This window comes from Gallus gallus, chromosome Z, assembly GCF_016699485.2.
Source record: "Gallus gallus isolate bGalGal1 chromosome Z, bGalGal1.mat.broiler.GRCg7b, whole genome shotgun sequence".
In the NCBI taxonomy this organism is placed as follows: domain Eukaryota; kingdom Metazoa; phylum Chordata; class Aves; order Galliformes; family Phasianidae; genus Gallus; species Gallus gallus.
This window is the reverse complement of record NC_052572.1, coordinates 57,498,377-57,518,032: the sequence shown is the minus strand read 5'-3', so window position 1 is coordinate 57,518,032 and position 19,656 is coordinate 57,498,377. Positions and strand designations below refer to the sequence as shown.

General features: G+C 40.9%; 2 protein-coding genes across 5 annotated transcripts in view; both read right to left on the bottom strand.

Moving 5' to 3' along the window:
- The window catches only part of SLC12A2 (solute carrier family 12 member 2), a 54,732-nt gene extending 37,495 nt beyond the window's left edge, over positions 1-17,237 (bottom strand). For all 4 annotated transcript variants that reach the window (XM_003643059.6, XM_004949378.5, XM_004949377.5 and 1 more), the window contains exons 1-2: positions 16,618-17,237; positions 835-954 (exon numbers count right to left, since the gene is read on the bottom strand). In XM_003643059.6, the coding sequence (XP_003643107.1) occupies positions 835-954; positions 16,618-17,175 (678 nt within the window). In that variant the 5' untranslated portion in view covers positions 17,176-17,237. The remainder of the gene's footprint in view (positions 1-834; positions 955-16,617) is intronic.
- Positions 17,238-17,361: 124 nt separating this feature from the next.
- LOC112530573 lies at positions 17,362-19,009 on the bottom strand. Its single transcript, XM_040655730.2, has one exon. It carries the CDS (start codon positions 17,954-17,956, stop codon positions 17,636-17,638), a length of 321 nt encoding a protein of 106 aa, XP_040511664.1. The 5' UTR covers positions 17,957-19,009; the 3' UTR covers positions 17,362-17,635.
- Between the last annotated feature and the right edge of the window lie 647 nt (positions 19,010-19,656).

The window sequence follows — 19,656 nt, the reverse complement described above, 5'->3', positions numbered from 1 at the left end:
AATCACTACTTCAAAACCTGTAAGGAAGTTGCTAACGCATTGTGGAATCTTGCTCAACCAAGATCAGGTATTGAGTTCAGTATGTATTAACCAGTTACTGCACTTAGAGCCGCCACCACAAAGTCTCACAGTTTTGGAAAGTATAGGTACTAATCATGGCCTCTCTCTGCCAACATACTAAAAAACAAGTTAATATGTACTTGAAATAAAATAGCCTGTGTTATCCATAATTTTTCATTATTCTGAGTGGGGAAAGACTCAGAAGTTTCTTTCCCTATCATAAAAAAGTATTAGTATTGAACCACCAAAAACCTGGGAGAAGTCAACTTCTCCTAACAGGCTCAATGAAATTCACACACTTAATTGAAGTAAAGTCCTGCCATACAAATATAGGTATCCTCCATACAGCAGTATTTACTGTTTATATAAAAAAAGTATGAAGTTCTCTGTCCAAAACTTTACAAAGTGAATACGTAGCTATTCTCTCAATTTTCATTTGTCTGTACCAATTACAACTCATACACAGTTTCATAGCTTGTTTTCATTTTTTGCTACATATGAATATTCATATCACCTTTTAGCATTTTACAAATTATGCAACTTCAAAACAAATCCTAAGCAGAGAAACCACAACTGCTTCAAAAATTACAAGTCCTGTAGTATTTACATCCTTAAAATTCAGTAAAAAGACAACAACAAACTTTACTATAGTTCTTTACTATAGTTTTCACATCCTGTACTTTCTTTATCCAAAGATGTTACAGCCCCACCTCAAAAGATAAAGTTACTAGAAAGATCTTTTTAAGGCACTTAAGTACAATATATCAAACTTACCAATACACCTTTTATCCACCCAAATTTAACTATCCCTTTGCTGTCAGGTGTGTAAGTGGCAGCTGCATCTCCAGCTGGCGTTCCTTCCTCTCCATTTGCATAGCCATCTTCAAAGGGTTCCTTAAATACATAAAATAAATGTTTCCTCTTTTAACAGCATAAAATCTGAGTATTGTGTTCCTTCTTTAAGAACAGTGTACTTGTGCAAGTGGAAAAATTTAAGAGTGACAGGGCATAAATCACCGCTTTACATTCCATGAAACAGGCATGGAATAGCTTACCAGATCTGACAAATATGCATCAAGGTTAGAAGTACAGTTCAGGTATTCTGCCTCAGTTAGTGAAAACAGTTCACAGAATGATAAATATTTTTAAGAATCTGTTCTACAGCACCAAGAAAGTAACATCTATTGTTTACTTATTTTCTGCTACAACAGGTATAAAAATTCAAATACAGGTGACTGGTACAGCATATGAAGTTTTATTGTGTACTGCCACAAGTTACTGGTTTTGTCTACAAGACTTCCTGTAGCCCAGGCTGAGTTGTCAGTTCATCAATTTTTCAGGACATAAATTATTGACTCTTCTGTAAGCTATTCTACTATTCATTGTAAGATGATGCTGCTAGAAAGGAGGGTGGGGGGAGTGGCGTTTCAGGAAAGAAGGAAGAAAGAAGGATCTGCTCACAAACACTGTGCAGCTTGAAAGGGGAGGATGAAAGACAGGAGGAACTTCAGCCCCATGCACAAAGACCAATTTGGGGCTTCTCTTTACCATTTAACTCTTAGACTTACAATACATAAGCCACAATTATTTAATGTGTGTATATATTTATCTTCATGTGCATATGCACACACACATAGTAAGCTTGCTCTTTAAGAGCCCTTTTTGTTTTGTCCAGTCAAACCAACAACTAAACATTTGAACTTAAGTATTTCCTGCACTCACTGCAAGAACTCTTCAGAAAAGATTCTAGGCAAAGTATGCTAGTAATCCAAGGCAACAAATATAAGAATGAATATAATAGGAGTAAAACTGACTACCATTCAGAGGAGACTACTCAATGAAACAGCTCACACTGTTTTTGAGAGACAGCTTGCATCCTGATGAGGTAAAAGCAAAATTTCTTCACTAAGTAAGACAAAGCAGACTGAACTCAAATTACACTTTGAAGTATTCTCTGTACTGCAGGCACACAAGTTCTAGTGTGAGAAATGTTATTCTGTTCCTCCATCTTATATATTAATGCCAAATACACAATCAGCACAGAGTCCCAAGGAAGCATTTACACAACTATCACTTATGGAAGGTGTCAGCTATTGAGGCAAGTATACAAACAGATTTTAAAAAAAACAACCAGATTATGTCAACCTTGTTCAAAACTTGTTAGCACAGGTTGATGTCTGCTCTTCTCTCAAGTACTCTGTATCATGGAATTCATACAAATAGCTGCACTTACAATACATCCAGAGATCCTACATGGCATAAGGCAGAATCCCCAACAATTTTCAGATCATTACTTTTACCAGGTATGCTTTCTTGTCTCCAGGAAGAAGGAATTAAATAAATGCACACATTCCAAACAGACAGCAAAAAAGAAAGATAAAAAGTATTACCAAGCTTGCTGAACTGCAGATCTTCTGGATAGAAGAGATCTAAAGGCTGTGAAGTCATGGTCAAAGGTAATGAAAAACTCCCAGGTTAACCTATCTGCTTTGCTTGTATGCAAGCACTCAGCTTTGAAACTAATCAAGCAAAAATAGTGTGTGACCAGTTGGAGCAAGGAAAAAAAAAATGATGAGGACCAAGTTAGTGTTATCACACTGCAACATTTAAGATTTTACACTGAATGAATTCTAGCCATCCAAATGTCAGAAAGTAGAACAACTATTTTGCTTTCAATACAGCTACAAGGTACCCATTTTCTGAGTCTATGCTGACCTGTCTATGCCAAAACTGAAGAAACTGAGAAATTCCTCATCAGAATTGTCATATGAAGTTCAGAATGGAGAGAACGAGTCTGCATACTAGTGCCCCACTCCAGTACTCTTGAGAACTCTTCCAGAAGATTACGCTTCTAGAGGTCCACAGAAGTGTTAACAAAAAAAACCTCAAAACTCCTTCTAGGTATTAATATCAGTGTTTAATCAAGGAAGATGTTTCCAACACTCATCAGAAGCCTCTTTCTGCCAACCTCCTCCAAGAACAGGAAAGGAGAAAAGAGCTTATACTAAAGCAAAAGACAGATTACAGCCATAAACAGAAACTTACAAGCCAGGCTTTTCTCAGATGAAGAATGCTTCTCACTTGCTGAGTTTTCACAGCAGAAAAGTTTTCAACAGTAATTCAAGGAAGCAATACACCTCCCACAGCTCTGGGATGGCACAGCCCTACATTCTCAATGCCAGTTGTAACTAAGCAGCTCCCATTGGATGCTTCCAAGCACTAGCATTCAGAGTGAGTGTACTAACAGACTTTAGAGATGACAATAAGGGACTCTGAGAAGAAGGTAGAATAAATTTGTTTGAAAGCAAATCTATTTGTTTTAAAACATGAGAAATCAACAAGGAACACAGTTCTAACTTTCTAAACCTGACTGGTATCTCTAAACATTGCCCAGAGAACCAGCCTTCAGGTTCTTATTGATTCAGATTAGTTAGAGTATCAACCAGAAAGAAACAACTCCTAGAACAACAGCAGGGTTTGACACAATCCAAATCTATTTCAATACTATCTTTTTTCTGTATTATGTTGCTTTATCAAGAGAACATTTAATACAATGCATTGAAGTTTGCTGGAATCAGCAATGCAAGCTCTTCACAGACTTTTGTAGTAACGTGCACACTATCATTGGCTTTTACACCAATAAACTGAGTAGCCACAGCAACCTGAGAACAGTGAGGAATCCTGAGAACACCTTAAAATGCTTTCAGCCCAGAAAGCAAGTCCTGAAGTCATAAAAGATAATTTGACAAGTACACCATCACGAAACAGAAACCTTCAATCAAGTATGCAATCGTGTAATTGTACTTAATTATTCCTTCACAGGGAGGAACACATTACCATCAGAAAGCACAACACTACATTTGCAACAAACTCAGTTTTCAAGTGTGGCATTAAGGGAGTTGTGTTTGTATTAACAAAGCAGTTTGTAAAGCTTTCTCCAAGAAAACTGCCAGCGTTTGATAACATATTCTTTTTGTTTACAAGAAGTTTACAAGAGGTTTACAAGAAGTTGCATAATGTTTCTAGTAAGAAACAATACATTACATTTTGTTTTGGTTTTCTTGGTTTTGTTTGTTTGTTTGTTTTGATTTGGTTTCTTTTTCTTTTTTTTTTTTTTTTGAAAGTCTGGTCAGGGTGAATCAAGGAACAGATGGAAAATCTCCATACTTCTATCCTAAAACATTGAAACATTATACTCATTTGAACTAGTTAACATTGTAATACTGTGTCACAACAGTTTTAAGAAATAAGGCAAACATTTTTCTGCACATTCTGCTCTTTCAGAGAAGGGTGACAGCATCCTAATATCTAGTGCAGGAGACAATTATATAGTTCAGCATATGACCACAGCTTAGCAAGTAATAAAAGAACCTCCACTCATCATAAAACTACACATTTCACTGGAGTATTCAAACAAGTCTACCACTTTGTCTGTCTTATTCTGAAGGAGAAAATGGCTTGTAACTGATATTTATCATCTACCAGATCATTTCCAAGACAGTCACACAATGAATACAAGAAGGTTTTGTTCTGTATGCCTCGTCTCTCTACACTGTGCAATACTTCCTTGAAGAATACTTCAAAGTACATACAAAACTTAATAACTGAAAGGTTACTGCTAGTTATCAGTGCTAGTGGGTGCCCAAAAAAGCACCAGCAAGATCACAGATGTTACAAAGTGTGGGCACAAAAGAATTCCAAGTTTAGCATCACCGTGGTCTCATCTGTAAATAAAGCAGACAGTTTATTTTGCCATGTTTGTGGCCATGGGAAGCAATGCCTTTAATCAAGTCACTGAGTGGGGGAAAAAAATTCACTAGTACTGATTTAAAAACAGCAATACGTGTATGAGATCTTAATAATAAAAATAAACACTACAGTACTGTGGGTTGGGAGGTGCAGAAGAAAATGGGCAAAAAGAGAATGTTTTAGCATTTCAAAACAGAATGCCATTATTGACACAACTATCTACCAAAGTAGTCTTTTACCTAAGAAGCTCAAAAGAACACTCACATTGTTCACCGACACTTAGACAGGATACATTTAAACACTGACAACTGTAAAACATTGATAGGAATCTAGAAAGAAATAGCTGAATTCTATTCCTACACACAAATCAGTGTTGATATACCATAGTTCATTTAACTGTTTAAGATAATCTACTTCCTCTCCAGTGTTGCTTCATAAGGATAACAATAAGCTATTTGTGTCAACTATGAATACCCACATACTTATTAGAAGTGCATGAAAAATGAGAAACAACTTAACGGGCAGAAGAAATTTGAGTTTTTTCATATGCAGCATGTACACTGGTGTCAAGAAAACTTGTCAGCAAAAAAAGAAGTGCTATTTTGTTTAATCAGAGTTCTGCAGCATGTTTGTTTGTGGTGAACTTATCTAGATACCCTCCTTCAAAGTGACATACTGAGGCTTTGTAGCCTACTGTATGAGGTGGTACCAAAAAGAATGCACACTAACTCATCTGTTCTCACTTCAAGCAGTATTGCATTGAAGCCTCAAGAGGACAGGACAACTACTAAGTCTGTCTTTTACAGTACATGCCTTTGTAGAAAAATCCCATTGAAAACTACTTATTTAGCCCATCATTTCCCTTAACTGTTAATGTTTTCCTTACAATAGATTGTATTTCTGCATATTTTGAATGAAAACATGATGTGTACACTTATACGGAAGTCAATAAACAAATGATAAGGAATTGCAGATAGCAAACATGCCTGCTAAGCAATGGTTTTAAGCATGTACCTTAAAGGATTGACTTCTTAAATTTTCAAGTGAGTTGCTCTTGGAAAGGAAGGGGAAGAGGTACTATTAATGCAAGTACACCATTTATTGTTAGTAGGCAGAAGATAACTGTGTTAATTTATTATACAAGGAAATTCAAAATACTGAACAAAGGCTTTAGGGATTCTTGATTTCTTACCAAAAGTTCTCATCCTCCAGACATAAATACCACTTAAGTTAGGAGACAGAGACAAAAAAAATATCTCACCACAAAATAAAACACTTGGTATAATGTTTAGACATCACACCACATATTCATTCTGATTTTGTACAACATTCTGTCAAAAATCTGAGGATAGGTGTAGCTTGGGTTCCTTCCTCTTCCCCCACCAAAGCCTCCCCCCATACTTCAAACACACTTTCAAAGTACTCCAAGTTCTAAGCTTCTCTATACCTATTTTTTGCCAGGATAATCTTATGGACTTTTTTAAATCCGAGTAAAAACTCTGTGACTTCAACCATTAAGTAAAAGCCTGTAGGCAACCTGCTTTGTAGTCTGTCTGATTTGGCACATTCCAATAGTGAGCAACTTATATTTGCTTAATCTTTCCTATTTCCCTCACTCTTATGAAAGGGGAAGAGGCCAGAGAAGCATCCGAGACTGCAACACAACTTCCCACCCCCCCCCCCCCCCCCCCCACCCCCCCCCCCCCGCCCCTGACTCAAATCTGATCAGTTACTGGTTTAGTACATGAAAACAATACAACTATGTGTTTTCTTTAACACAAATTCCCTAGGCTACAAAACAGTAGCTTTTCCTTGCCTTAGTAGGATATAGTACTGAAGTGAACTTAAATAGCCAGTACTATCAAACTTTCAAAGAAAATCAAAGAACCTCATATTTTCAAGCTCCAACTTCTACAGCAATATTTAAATGTAGGAGAGGACCACTTCTAATCAAGAGAACAGTTGCTGGTACTCAAGACTGCCTTTTATTTACATATTCTTATACCAAGCATAGTACTTCCATCATTTAACACACTTTGTAAGGACAGGGCAATAGGGAAGCCACCCAGGAATGGTTTCTCATCAATTCAATTATAGGCACAACAACTGGGCTTAATATCATGTCTCTGTTCTCATTAACGACCACCACCAAAGCCTAGAGAAGGTGACTGTGCTTTTATCTGCTACTAGTCTTGTGTTTAGACATGTTTGTAGCAATCACTGACTACTGAATTCTTTCTCACACATCTTCTACAGGTCTTCAATGCAGCTTTCAGCTTCCATCAGAAAACGTCAACTCTATTGGCACCACCACTTTTAAGAAATTCCTTTTAGTGGAAGGAGTGGTACAGGGTATTGATCCAGATGTGGCCTGCCAGTTGTCTCAAAAATCGAAGTATCACTACATGTAGAGATTATAGTCTTAAACAGCTCAACTCCACAGCTGCATACAGTTAATGCTATGGCTACCAAGTACAAAACTTGTCACAATAGATAGCACAAAACTTTTTTCTGAGTTGACTAAGTTCAAAACAACAGGGAAGGAAAAAAAATAATAGCTATTTGTTATTGCTCTTCTAATTCAGGCATGCTTTTGCTAGAGTACAGATAAGACAAAAATGAGAGATTGAAGAGTTATCAAATAATCAGCAGAATTATGAAACGTTTCTCTTTTAGGAAGAAAAAACATATTTCTTGAAGGAACAAACCTTCCATTTTCCTTTCCGGAATGAACTTTTAGATTCTTCCACACCACTTGTGAAATTTCTGATGATATGAATATAAAATTTAAGCAGCACTAAATTTATTTTATACATAGAATAGCTGCATGTATGTTTATGTCAGCACATTATTACAACTCTGGTGCAGAGACAACTTCTGTACCAATATAACTGCAAGTATATGCAAGTGTGATACTATACCAGCAAAGAGTAAGCTGGCTAATAAAACACTTCATTTGCAGCATGCTAGTGTTTGTATAATACAGATGCACGCAGTTTGTGCTTACAGGTCTTCGAAAACCTGTTTCCCACGTTTTAATGGTTTTATCTCTCTGGTTTACTCCGGTCTAAGAACCAAAGTACTGAGTTTCCTTTCCAAAATTTGTAAATCTCCATGGAGCCATGTTAAATACATCATTGTCCAGGGACAAAAAAAAAAAAGGCTAGTGATTAATTTGCATGAGCATTTTATCAAGAATAGCTTCAAATTTGCCTGTGAATACAGGGTATTTCAGTGCTTAAATATGTGAGAGGAAAAAAAAAACAGTTCCAGTTTTCCACCTGATCTGGTAACACTAATTTTCAAACAGTTCTTCAGCCTACCTCTGTACAGAATGGTTCAGATACAGTTGAAAGCTTTGCTCTGGAGACTAACAACAAATCATAACAGATTTTTAATACTAAAATTGAAAAACATTTACAGTTCTGACAACTTTCAAGTATTCTCTGTAATGGGAACAGAGTTTGATTGAAAGAAGTATTGTTGGTAATTATTCAAAAATATTTTGCTCTAGCACCACACACTTAAGGCACAGTTAGTACTTGCATGGAGAGTATATTACTATTTATGCTCTCTGGTGATCTGTTTCAGAAGTGTTAATCCTTTCAGTTAGACACTGCTTGCTTTCACTTAAACCAAAATGAGTTTACCAAACCCTCCCTCCTATTAAGAACGCAGAACTATTCAGTATATATAAATATTCAGATTTGGCTAAAGCAGTGCTTCTTACCACTTGTCTTTACAGCTATAACCTAGAAAAAAGCCTGATAATGCATTAAATGGTACCCAAAACTTACCTACCACAACAGTAGATTAATTAACCAGAAGAAACATGATCTGTTCTTAAAGATTCACTGAATGAAATGTGAACAGAATCAACCACTGGATACTAGTTTCAATTAAAGGAAGTTGTTTTCAAGTTTGCAGCCAAGAGACCAAAAACCATAAGTGCTTTGGTTACATTACCCTCTCCACAATTACATATTTAAAATATAGCGGCAAATACTTCTGGCATCGACTTCCAAAGATTTTAAAAGAGATTGCAACAACAAAGTATTTTAGTGTTATTTTAAGCTGAAATTAGCCTGTAGTACTTTGATTACAGTGGAGCAATTTTAAACACAGGAGAAATTTATAGTTACAATTAGCGTCAGCTGAAGATTTAGCCAGCTCCACATCACTGCTATCAGCTTATATTTCACTGTCTTGCAACTCAATACTACTTTTACACAAACATTAAACAATATTTGGGCATATTTATCCAAATTCTCATTTTCCAATTTTAAAGAGCCATTCATACTTAAGTTTTTTTTTTTTTTTTCTTCAAAGGGATAGAGAATTGTCTGTTTTTCCTTCCAGCTCTCACCAGTAGTTGGAATTATCAACCTTGCAAGCAAGACTGTTAATGAAGAAATTTGTTCAAACAACTGATTTCAACTTAGGAGTAAATCACAGTACTCACAAGGCAGTATACTTACTAAAAGACAGATAGGAATCTTATTAACCAGACTACCACTTAAATCTTACGTGCATGTTCTCATCCTGATGGAGGATTTCAACCGCCTAGATATCTGCTAGGAAAAAAAATATATATATATGGTGAGCCGCAAGCAAACCAGGAGACCTCTACAGTACCCTGAGGACCACTTCCACATCCAGGTATTGGACAGACCAACCAGAGGTGACACATTACTGGATCTGGTGCTCACCAATGCAGAGGAGTTCATTCAAGAAGTTAAGACCCAAAGACAGTCCAGACTGTAGCAACTATGCCCTGGTTCAGTTCATGACCGAGGAATACAGGCCTGGCAAAGAGTGGAGCCCTAACTTCAGGAGCATTTTGTAAAAGCATCAAGACATCAGCACCTCTCTACACCTTCATACATTGATTCATACGTCCCTCCGTAAGGACGAGACAACATGAATACCCCAAGTGAGCTCATAATACCAAAATAAAAGAAACAAAAGATGACGTCTATCCCATGGTATATCTACAGTGCTCATATCCTGCACTCCCAGAAATATGGTAGTCAAAGTCAGCCCTTCCTCTCAAAGAAGAAAAACAACTTTCTGGAAAAGGAAGATTTAAAAAGTGCCTCCACTTCTAGTTAACACAAATTTTATCATTAATGTCAAGTTACAAAACACAAAGGCATCACTTCCCACACAAACACTGCAGTAACCAATCTGTCCAGCTTTAAGAGGAAGAAATACTTGTAGTCTAATTCATAGATCAAGACTTGGTTTTCATGGATCACAGTAAAAGCTTCTATTTCTGTATAAATACGATCAAATCTTTTTCTGATTTAGATCAAATCTTACCCTTGCAGTTTTTACAAGTTTCAATAGCAGAGCATTAGGACCTTCTGGTGAAGAACATTGGAGTTGGAAGTGAGAACTCCTTTCCTGCCCTCTCCAGAATCATTCTCCCTGCTGCACCACTGAATTTGATCATTTTCAAAAGAATCACTGTACAATGAATGACTACCGAAGTCATGCACTGACTGTTGTATTTATTTGACATGAAAAGAAAAATCATTCCTCAGGAAAACAAATGAAGGTTCTGAACAAAAGTAGTTTTCACTTGATTATCTGAAAAGAAAAAAAAGCATAATACATGTAACAGTTAAAGGTCTTTTTCAGATTTTTTTTTTTATACAACTTTCTTTTTCTCCAAAATGAAGCAGATGCAGCATTAAATTACATAAGAGCCAAATCAAATCCTATTAGCAAGCCACTGGCATAGCAGTTTTGCATACTGAAGTACAGTCCAAATAACACAGTGTTCTGTCCATAAATGCAAGAGAATTCCTATTTCAGTCTCACCCAAGAACTTGTTTTCAATACAGCAAATTCCTAAGTCATCTTCTACACTCCATCCCTCTAAAAGGTTGATTTTTAGAATTCTTGGTCAAAAAATTGCTTTTCAATTGTCATCTATCTCTGACAAACATTACATGATGCACTTCCACTCAAGAGATAGGGAGTAAGGAGTAAGCATAGCACAGTATGCAGCCATAATGTTAAAAAAAACTCTTCAGTTTCTAATTTTAAGTCTGTTTCCAGGTAATGAACTTACATTTAACCCATTTTCTTATAATAGACTAAATAGTCCAGTGAAGTAATTGAAAAAAATCAGTTAATCAGTGATTAAATTTTTAATGTCATACACGAAGTGACAGAGGCAACTTACTGCACAGTACCCTAAGCCACCACAGAGCACAGCTATTATCATGAAACACAACATTTGTACTGGCATAGTATTACATTCAAGTCAAAGCTGCCAAACTGCTTACAGCTTAAGAGTAAACTTGCACAGTCTTAGGAGTCTCCCTACCATATAAACTCCTCCAAGCAAGTTGAAACATTAACCTGGCACTGACTGCTTCTTCACAGCTGCAACAGATGTTGCTACTTCCTTTGAATTCAGAAGTTTGAATAATCTGAAATAGAAACAGTTCATTTGAGGAAGTTAACAGGGGAAATGAAGACCTAAGGTGAGCTTCCTTGTTGAAGTGGCTGGATAGGACCATTTTTCTTTTATTTTCACTCACCACATCTGTGAGTGAGTTAAATTTATTGTCCAGAGAATTATTATTATTTTTAATGTGGAGAGAAAAAACCCACAAAACAATTTGTTAAGTTTATCAGGACTAATCAGCATGCTGAAGTGGAGAAATAAATCAAAGATGTTCCACGTGCTCAAGCTGCAAGAATTGAATAATCTCCAAAATACTAGAAGGCAAACAAGTTTAAGTTCACCAATATGACATTTTTTAATTAGTTAGCAAATGAACATACTGCAATCACTGTTAGCTATGTCAAAAAGAGAAGCAGGAGGAAAGCATTTATGGTTGCTTAAATTATTTGAATATTATATAGGACTTCCGGAAAAAAATCTGAAGGATGCAGTTGAAGATGTAGCGTACTGGTTTGAATTACTCCAAGATAGTGATCTTGCCAATATCCTTCTCTGCAAGAATACTCTTCAAGAATGAAAATCAAATGACATCTGATCAAATACAGTACTAAAGGGGTGAGAAAGTTAATTTGAAGATTCATATTCATTCTGCAGCGCCTTCACTTTTATCCTGTTGTGATGTAGCTTATGCTGAAAGAAAAACTATCCAGAGAGAAATCAGTACTATCCTTTCACATTTTGGTCTTGAACATCTTACTGATACAGATGATATGAGAGCAAAGACCAGCTTAGTACAAGTTTTTCTGAACAAGTCTCCTCCCTTCCCTGTACTCCACCGGAAGATTACTGTGCCTTTCCTTCTGACAGGCTCAGAGTGTTGTAGAAGTCTCCAAGGAGGGTGCACAAAACCCAAAAGACATGCAAGACAATCCACTGGGATGTGGAAGAAAATATTTTTCTGTAATATCAATAAATAGAATTCAAAAAAAATTTTGAAGCGGTGCTCATCTTCATCTCATCCTTTTTTATATCCCATTACTGTTTAAATTTTATTATGTACATTACATAAAGTAGTACATTATGTAATTTATAAATGAACATATACTGTGGGTATGAATTCAAAGTTATTTTACTGATAGCTGCACAAAGAAGTTTGGTGGCCACTGTTGGCTCCCTGGTAGGCTCCAACCCCTGATACAGTAAGAATCTCCAATTTTGGGAGGGGGTTGTTTATTTTGTATAAGCCACACTAGTTTCCAGATTCAACTTAAAGTTGTTGAAATACATAGCCACAAGACAAAGCAGAATCTGTATGCTTCCAGTAGCAACCCTTACTTGCATTTTCAAGCTATAACCTGTTAACAGCTCTATTATCTCCAACTTGTCTGGAACCAAACAAAAAGCAGTAAGAACAGTATGAGTAGTTTGCTAATGACCTTTCAAGGGTTTCATTATTCTACGGGTGTTCTGGACTAAAGGTATCACAAAGATCCGATAAAAGAAGTTTCATGCAACATAATTTTGCAAAATACAAAGTGTCCTTGTAAAACAAACCCTGGAGGCCTAACACAAAACAAACTGCTGCTGAAAATAGCAATTTATTAGTTGTCACCATCAAGGCAAAAAATAGGTGTGGTGCCATGATAAGCGAGAATTTTCCCCACACATTTTAAAAAAGCATTAGAACACCATTTTGTACAAAGTAAGTAAAGCCTCATCCAAGCTCACGTACACAGAGTTCATCATTTTTCAAGAACTGTGAATAAGAACAGTTACAAATGAAAAGCTTTTAGGATGTCTAGAAGTATGGTGACCAAGCTTAAGAGAACTTGGTGTGTTTTATTTTAGTAGGACTAAAGTTCAGAAAGAAATACATGTACTGCTTACAAATATAAAGAGCAAGAAAGATAAGAAGTGATCTGAATTAAATCACAGTAACTCAAGAACTGTGAGGCCTCATGATTGGCAATAGCCTTCAGCAAGGTGCTCCAAGAAGAATCATACCTGCAGGAGCCAGCCTTACAAAGAGGCAGCAAGGAAGAAGCAGCTTTCAGACCTCACATTACATCAGCTAACTGAATAGCCTAGAATCATCTCTTAGTCTTCTAAGCATCTAAAGCTTTGTCTTCTTTACAGGCTACCAGAGACAAACCAAAAGCTAGAAGAAAAGTGCAGCAGTCATTCACATTTTTCAAGAGTATACATTCTTTGTTAAAAAATTAGTGCCATATGCAGTTTTTCCACTGTACCCAGCATTTTAAATTATAAGAGAAACTGCAATGTTCCTTTAACAAAATAAAAATTAAAGAAGATAAAGAACTCATCATCCAACTTGACTAGAAAAAGTAATCAACCCTATGATTTCAGATGACCCTTGCACCAAGACTATCACTAATGTTTTATTTACCTCTGTCTTCAAATTCAGAGGACAGATGCATGACTTTCTGTGTAGAAGGTAGTCAGGCACATTTTTGTTTTTAAATGAATGGTTTTTTTTTTTTCCTACCCCCCTCTCCAGTTTAATTTGGACAGCAGGGGTAAAGTTCTTCCTCTGAGATCACCATCTTACAGCCTGTCAAGGGAACCAGCTAGCACATTCATTAAGTATTTAGTGAACAACAGAACAAAGCTACCAGTAGAGGGCTTGGTCTACATACCACTTATCACAGCTCTAAGTGGCTGAACAAAAGGCATATATTAAATCAGAATCATTCAAAAACTGTGAGGTTTCTTGTTTCGAAAATAATCTCTCCAGTTAAGGCAACACCATACAGTTTTTTTTATGGTGGTAGATAACTTAAGCAATCCAATTCTGACTGCTTTAAAAGCATTTATCTTCTGGAACTGTAAGGCCTGTGACATCACAGCACATTTACATTGAGGAAGACAAAGGCATATGGAATGTCTTTCACAAGTTACAGTTTTACTTTACTAGGCAAAACATATTCCTAAACTCTAAGAAAAAGGGAAAAAAAAAATAAAGGAAATCTAGGTCACTCCTCAATCTTCATTATGTCTGAAGGAGATCGTCTCAACAGGGCAGCGGACATCAGTGCCAACACAACAAAAACACGCAGAGCACATATCGTTGTCTCCCTCCTCCTACTTTGTTAATAATAACCATCCTCACAGCTCTAAGTCTATGGAGATTGATGCTCCTGCATCACCTTATCTGTGACATTAGCAACTGTGACTGTATCTCCAAACGCCCTCTATGGTTTCTCTACAAAATAGATTAACACAAACCAAGTAGACAAGCAACATACCAGTCATCTCAGCTATTTTAAGCCAGCGGTAAGAGACAAGTCCCCTACCTGGAGCTTAAAATAAGAGAGAAGATTGGTACAATGCAATTCATCCACTGAGTACTGAAGCATCACCCAGTTGTGCTGCCACAATCACTTTTAAAATACAATCCCTTTCTAAACTCTAAGAGTTTCAGCTGGAATCACCAAACAATATTTCAGGTGGCTGGTCTGAGACCTATCCTATCTTCAAAGGACAAACTCTTGCAAAAAGGTATTCCGTCTGTATGTGCATCTTCCTCAAACACCGCATCCTCCTCAAGCGAGACTCTTCTGTGAGAACAGAATCAGAACAACTGTTAGACTTATGACATTGTAAACAAAGCTATGAAAAAAATACAAAATATATTCTTTAATGGGCTCTAGCACCAGCATTGCAGAAACACTGCCTATCAACATGCACTTACTTTTGGAAAGCAAGAAAAGCATTGTGCAGACCCAGGGTAAGATGAAATAGCTAAATTCAAGCAGCAGACACACTGCTGGTGAGTGCTTCTAGATCAGTCTTGATGCAAAGTAACAGCCAATTTTGGTACACTGGATTAAGAAGCTATTCAAGGCAAAGAAAATGAATGGCAGTTCTCTGAGGAACAACAAGCATTTTCAGGGTAAACAACAGATCTTTACTTAGCATACACTGAATTCAGTGGTGCTAGGATGTTTGTACCAACTGCCCTGCTAACACTTTGACATACATGCTATACAGCTTACGGTAGTACAATAAAAATCACTCTTGATGAGAGGGTTTAATTTTTCAAGTTCATAAGAAGTTGGAAGGAAAACATCAAGTTAAAAAAAAATCTTAGACACCCATCTATCCTGCAGAACAAATTAAAAACATTTTAAAAATTAGTACTTTAAGTCAAGCAATGCTTACAGTGTATTTATTTTGAGATCCTGCCCAAAGCAAACTATCAAGAACAATTCTTGCTAGCCTTTATTTTGAATTTGAAGAAATTATGCTCATAAAGCACAGCTCCAGACTAGGTTACATTATGCACCATAATGCCTTAATGGTATCACAAAGAGCTTGCTGGGCTGCCGCAATTTAAACACATGGAATACCTGCCTGCCAAGCCTAGGATTGCAGGGTATGTCCTGCTTACAGAACAGAGTTATCCAACAGCCTTTCCTTTTCTGCTCTGCATCCCAGCATAGATCTGAAGTCAGAAATACGAAAGTTCAGTGTGTTTCCCGTAGATATTATGGCTTATTTATAATGCCTCTAACCCTGCAAAAACAACAGTGATTGGTCGATTCTGCTCTGCACTAACTCAGAGTCAGACTAACGGGCATCAGTCCTGAGCAGACTTAACAGGCAATAATACTACGCTGTTACTGTTAGCAAGCATTGTGCTATCTAATCAGAACTGTGCCAGACGGACACCTCCTTGCGTCACCAAACAATCCTTCTATCAGAACAGAGAGCTGTCTTTCCAGAAAACATAGATGGAGAATTATCAGAAACAAAAACCACAGCAAAGATGAGTACAGATGCACTGAGCTGCCTAATGAGAGTCTAAAGAACCGGAGTCTTCAAAGACGACATTTTCTCATGGAATTCCACTGACTAGGAGTGAAAGATGAGATGTAAAGAGCTCTGGAAACAGAACATTCCTCACTTCATTAGGATGTGGCCCACACGTTCCCTCATTCCAATCGACCAGCAGAAAAACCAACTGAGGTACGCACACACTAGAGCGTTGCCAGAACCCAGGGGGCTGCAAGAAAACAGCGCTGCAATACTTCAACACTCCCCTCACAACACGGCCCTGAGATTACCTCTCGTTAAACCCCGCAGCAGCAGCAGCCTCCTCCTCCTGCAGCACCTCGCCGAGACGCGCTCCTTCCTCTGCCCTCCCCTCCCCGCGGCGATGCCCTGCAGAGCCCGCATACCCCGTGTGGCACCGAACGGAAAACCGCTTCATCCGCGGCCACCGCTCCCCGAGCTGCGGAGCACGGCCCGGGGACGCACGGCCGCAGCGCTCCGCCGGGCTCCGTCTCCCGCAAGGGGATGGACGTGAGGAGGCCCGCCGTCCCGGGGGCCCCGCTGCCCTGGAGGCCGCCCCGAGGCCCGCTCACCTTGTCCAGCTCGTCGTGCAGCTCGGCCAGGCTGGGCCGGATCAGCTTCTCACCCAGGTCTGCGGCCGTGTGGCGGTAGTGGTCGATGCGGGGCACGGCGTCCATGGTGTTGTGGCCGAAGGTGCGTAGGTAGTAGGTGTTGGTGTGGGTGTCGTAGTAGTAGTGGTGGTGCCCGCCGGAGTGCAGGCTGCCCTCGCTCAGCACCGTGTCGCCGCCGTTCTGGAAGCTGACGTTGGCGCCCTCCGAGCTGCCGCCGCCGCCGGGTTCGCTGGGGCTCTCGTCGCCGGCCGACGGGTCGACGAAATTCACCCGAAAACGGCCCTTGGCTTCCTCGCTGCCCTTCCCCGACGCATCGCCTTCTCCGCTGGCCCTGCGGGGCGCCTCAGCCACCAGGTCCACCTGGAAGCGGCTCTGGCTCGGCGTGGGTCCCAGCGGTCTGCCCAGCGCGTCGGCGCCCGCATCCTTCCCCTCGGAGCGCGGCTCTTCACCCACGGCCCCCGGCACCTTCAGCTCGCCGGGGCCCGGCTCCCGTTGAGGAGGCTGCTGCTTTCCCTCCATGGCTGCTCCCTGCGCTGCCGAGCAGTGCGCGCGCCGGCGGCCCCGACTGCTCTGAACGCCCCTCGCGGCGGCGGCTCCGCTGCTTTAAGCCGCCAACCAGCGCCCGAGGCTGCAGCGCGCCGCAGACAACGCAGCGCCGCGCCCCGCCCCGCCGCAGCGCCAGGTGATGATGCCGCCGCCGGTGTGGCCGCCGCCTCCGACCCCCGCTCGCCGCCCGCCCCCTCCGTCCGGCTCTGCCTCCCGCCCGCCCGTTACAGAGCCGCCTCCCGCCGTCTGACAGCGCCGCGCGGGCCGCGCCGCCGGAGAAAGAAAGAAGGAAGGAAACGGCTCTCGCCGCGCCCCTCGCCCGCTCCACCTGATCCCCGCGCCGCGGGGAGAAGAACTGGGACGCGGAACGGCCTGGCCGCGCCCCTCGCTTCCCCGCTCGCGAAGAGGCGGGATGCGGAGGGCCGCCCGCTCCTCAGGCTCCGCCCGCTGCCGGGAGGGCGGCGGCGGCACCGCGGGGAACCAAACGACGGCGGAGCCGCGGCATCCGCCTCACGGGGAGCGGCCCCGGGGCGGGGGTTGGGGGGGCGAAGCGCGGCGCCCCGGCCTTCCAGCCCCGTCGAGCCCGCCGGCGCGGGGCCATGTCTCGCGAGAGGAGCGCGGCTCCGGCCCGCAGCCCCCGGGAGGAGGCGGCAGCGCAGCCGCCGGCGTGGCCTTCTGCAGCCGTGTCTCGATCGTTCCCGAGCGCGCTATCGCTGCTCGGCGCGGGCGTAGAGGGGCGTGGGGCTGTCCGCATGTGCGGCTCGGATAAGTGAGCGCGGGGATAGGCGTGTGCCCGTGAGTCAGAGCGGAGCTGTGTGCGCTGCGGGTACCCACGAGGGTACCTCGGAGCGGGAGCGGGTGAACACTGCGCTCCCCTGCCGGCCTCCAGATGTCTTCCGAGCACACTGTGGAGTCCTTTCTGTAAAGCACTTCTCGCTGCATAATTTGCTACCAGCAATATCTCCTTCCTCGGTCCTGTGCTGCAAGTAACACAATCCTTCTGTCTCAGTGAAGATGCCTGCACAACCCATTAGGACATAGGAAGTTAGTTCTGAGGCTTAAAGAGGAACCTCTGACTGATGGGAAAACCTTCTGCTCCACAGTATCAGATCAGCCAATGCACTGTCATTATTCACTGCTATCTGCTTTATACACGTGCAAGTCGTAGCTCACAGAATGGGAGGAGAGTCAGGCAACAGTTCCCCCCCTACCTTCTCAAAAAGATTTGATATTAGGAACGAGTGCATAAAGGAGATGGGGACACTGATCTTTTTCTCAGCGTTTCCTTTTCAAACACTTCTACACGAGAACAAAAATCACGTACTTGCTTTTTGTTTCTTCTAGAGAAATTCCTGGTACGCTCCAGAACTCAGGAGTGTGACAGATTACAAAAGACAGCATTCAGGAAATGTTCGCACTGTATGAAGTATAAATGTAAAAATCACCGAGTGAGCTGGGGAGCAAAAGGTGAAACCGTAGAGAAATTCTGGCCTCTGCCAGAGGGTAAGGGCTTCAAAAGGAGTGGGTGATAAAGAGATGTCACAATAAAGGTCTTCAGCTCAGAACTGGAAGCAAACTATGATTCTGTGATTCAAACACTGCTTTAATAACTGGTGATATGCAAAAAAAACCCCAACATTTTCCACAAGCAGGCGTAAAGATCAGATGACCATACCTGTGAAAAAATTGCTCTGTTGTCAGGGGTTTGGAGGCGATATAGATTTGTAAATAGCTAACAGAAATTTCTGTCACTTCTCTGTACCTAAGAAGAAATAATAGGAAAGAGGAGGGAAAAGTCTCCTGAATTCCTGTATGCGAAGGAGTGTGGTGAGGTTATATCATGATAGTTTGCTATTTTAAATCAAGCAGTATTTCATGTGTATGGCTAGATGGGTACTGATTACACTTGCAAGGCTACCACCTGTTTAATGTCAGTTCCCGTTCTGTCCTTATGTTTGTACTGCAGTGCTCAAACATTTGCCTGCCCTGCAGTTCTGCATTCCCAGAGTCGGTGCAGGCCTCCGTTGTACCGAGGGAAGCCACAGCCCTGCCTGAGAGTAGTGGGTGGAGGCAGATAGAGCCCTGGTAAAGCAAGCTTAAAGAAGGGTGTTCTTAGAAGCAGGAAGAAGTAATTGGGTGAGTGGAGTACACTGGTGGGAAGAAAGTGGGGCACAGGAAAGTCCCGTGAGGAGCCCTGCATTCTAGTAGTAAAATATTAGAGGCATGTGAATCCAAATGGGGGAGACTCTCATGGGAATGACAGGAAATGACAAGGTGTAGAGTTCTTAGCGAGTGTGTTTGCATTCATCTTGTGATATGAGATGGTAATGAACAGAATCGTAGAATTGTTTGAGTTGGAAGAAATCATTAAAGGCCATCTAGTCCAACTCCCCTGCAATGAACAGGGACATCTACAGCTTGATCAGGGAGCTCAGAGCCCCATCCAGCCTGACC

Bases quoted from the DNA above. Each gene is read 5' to 3' on its own strand.
- LOC112530573 (XM_040655730.2), bottom strand. From the start codon at position 17,956: ATGCGGACAGCCCCACGCCCCTCTACGCCCGCGCCGAGCAGCGATAGC.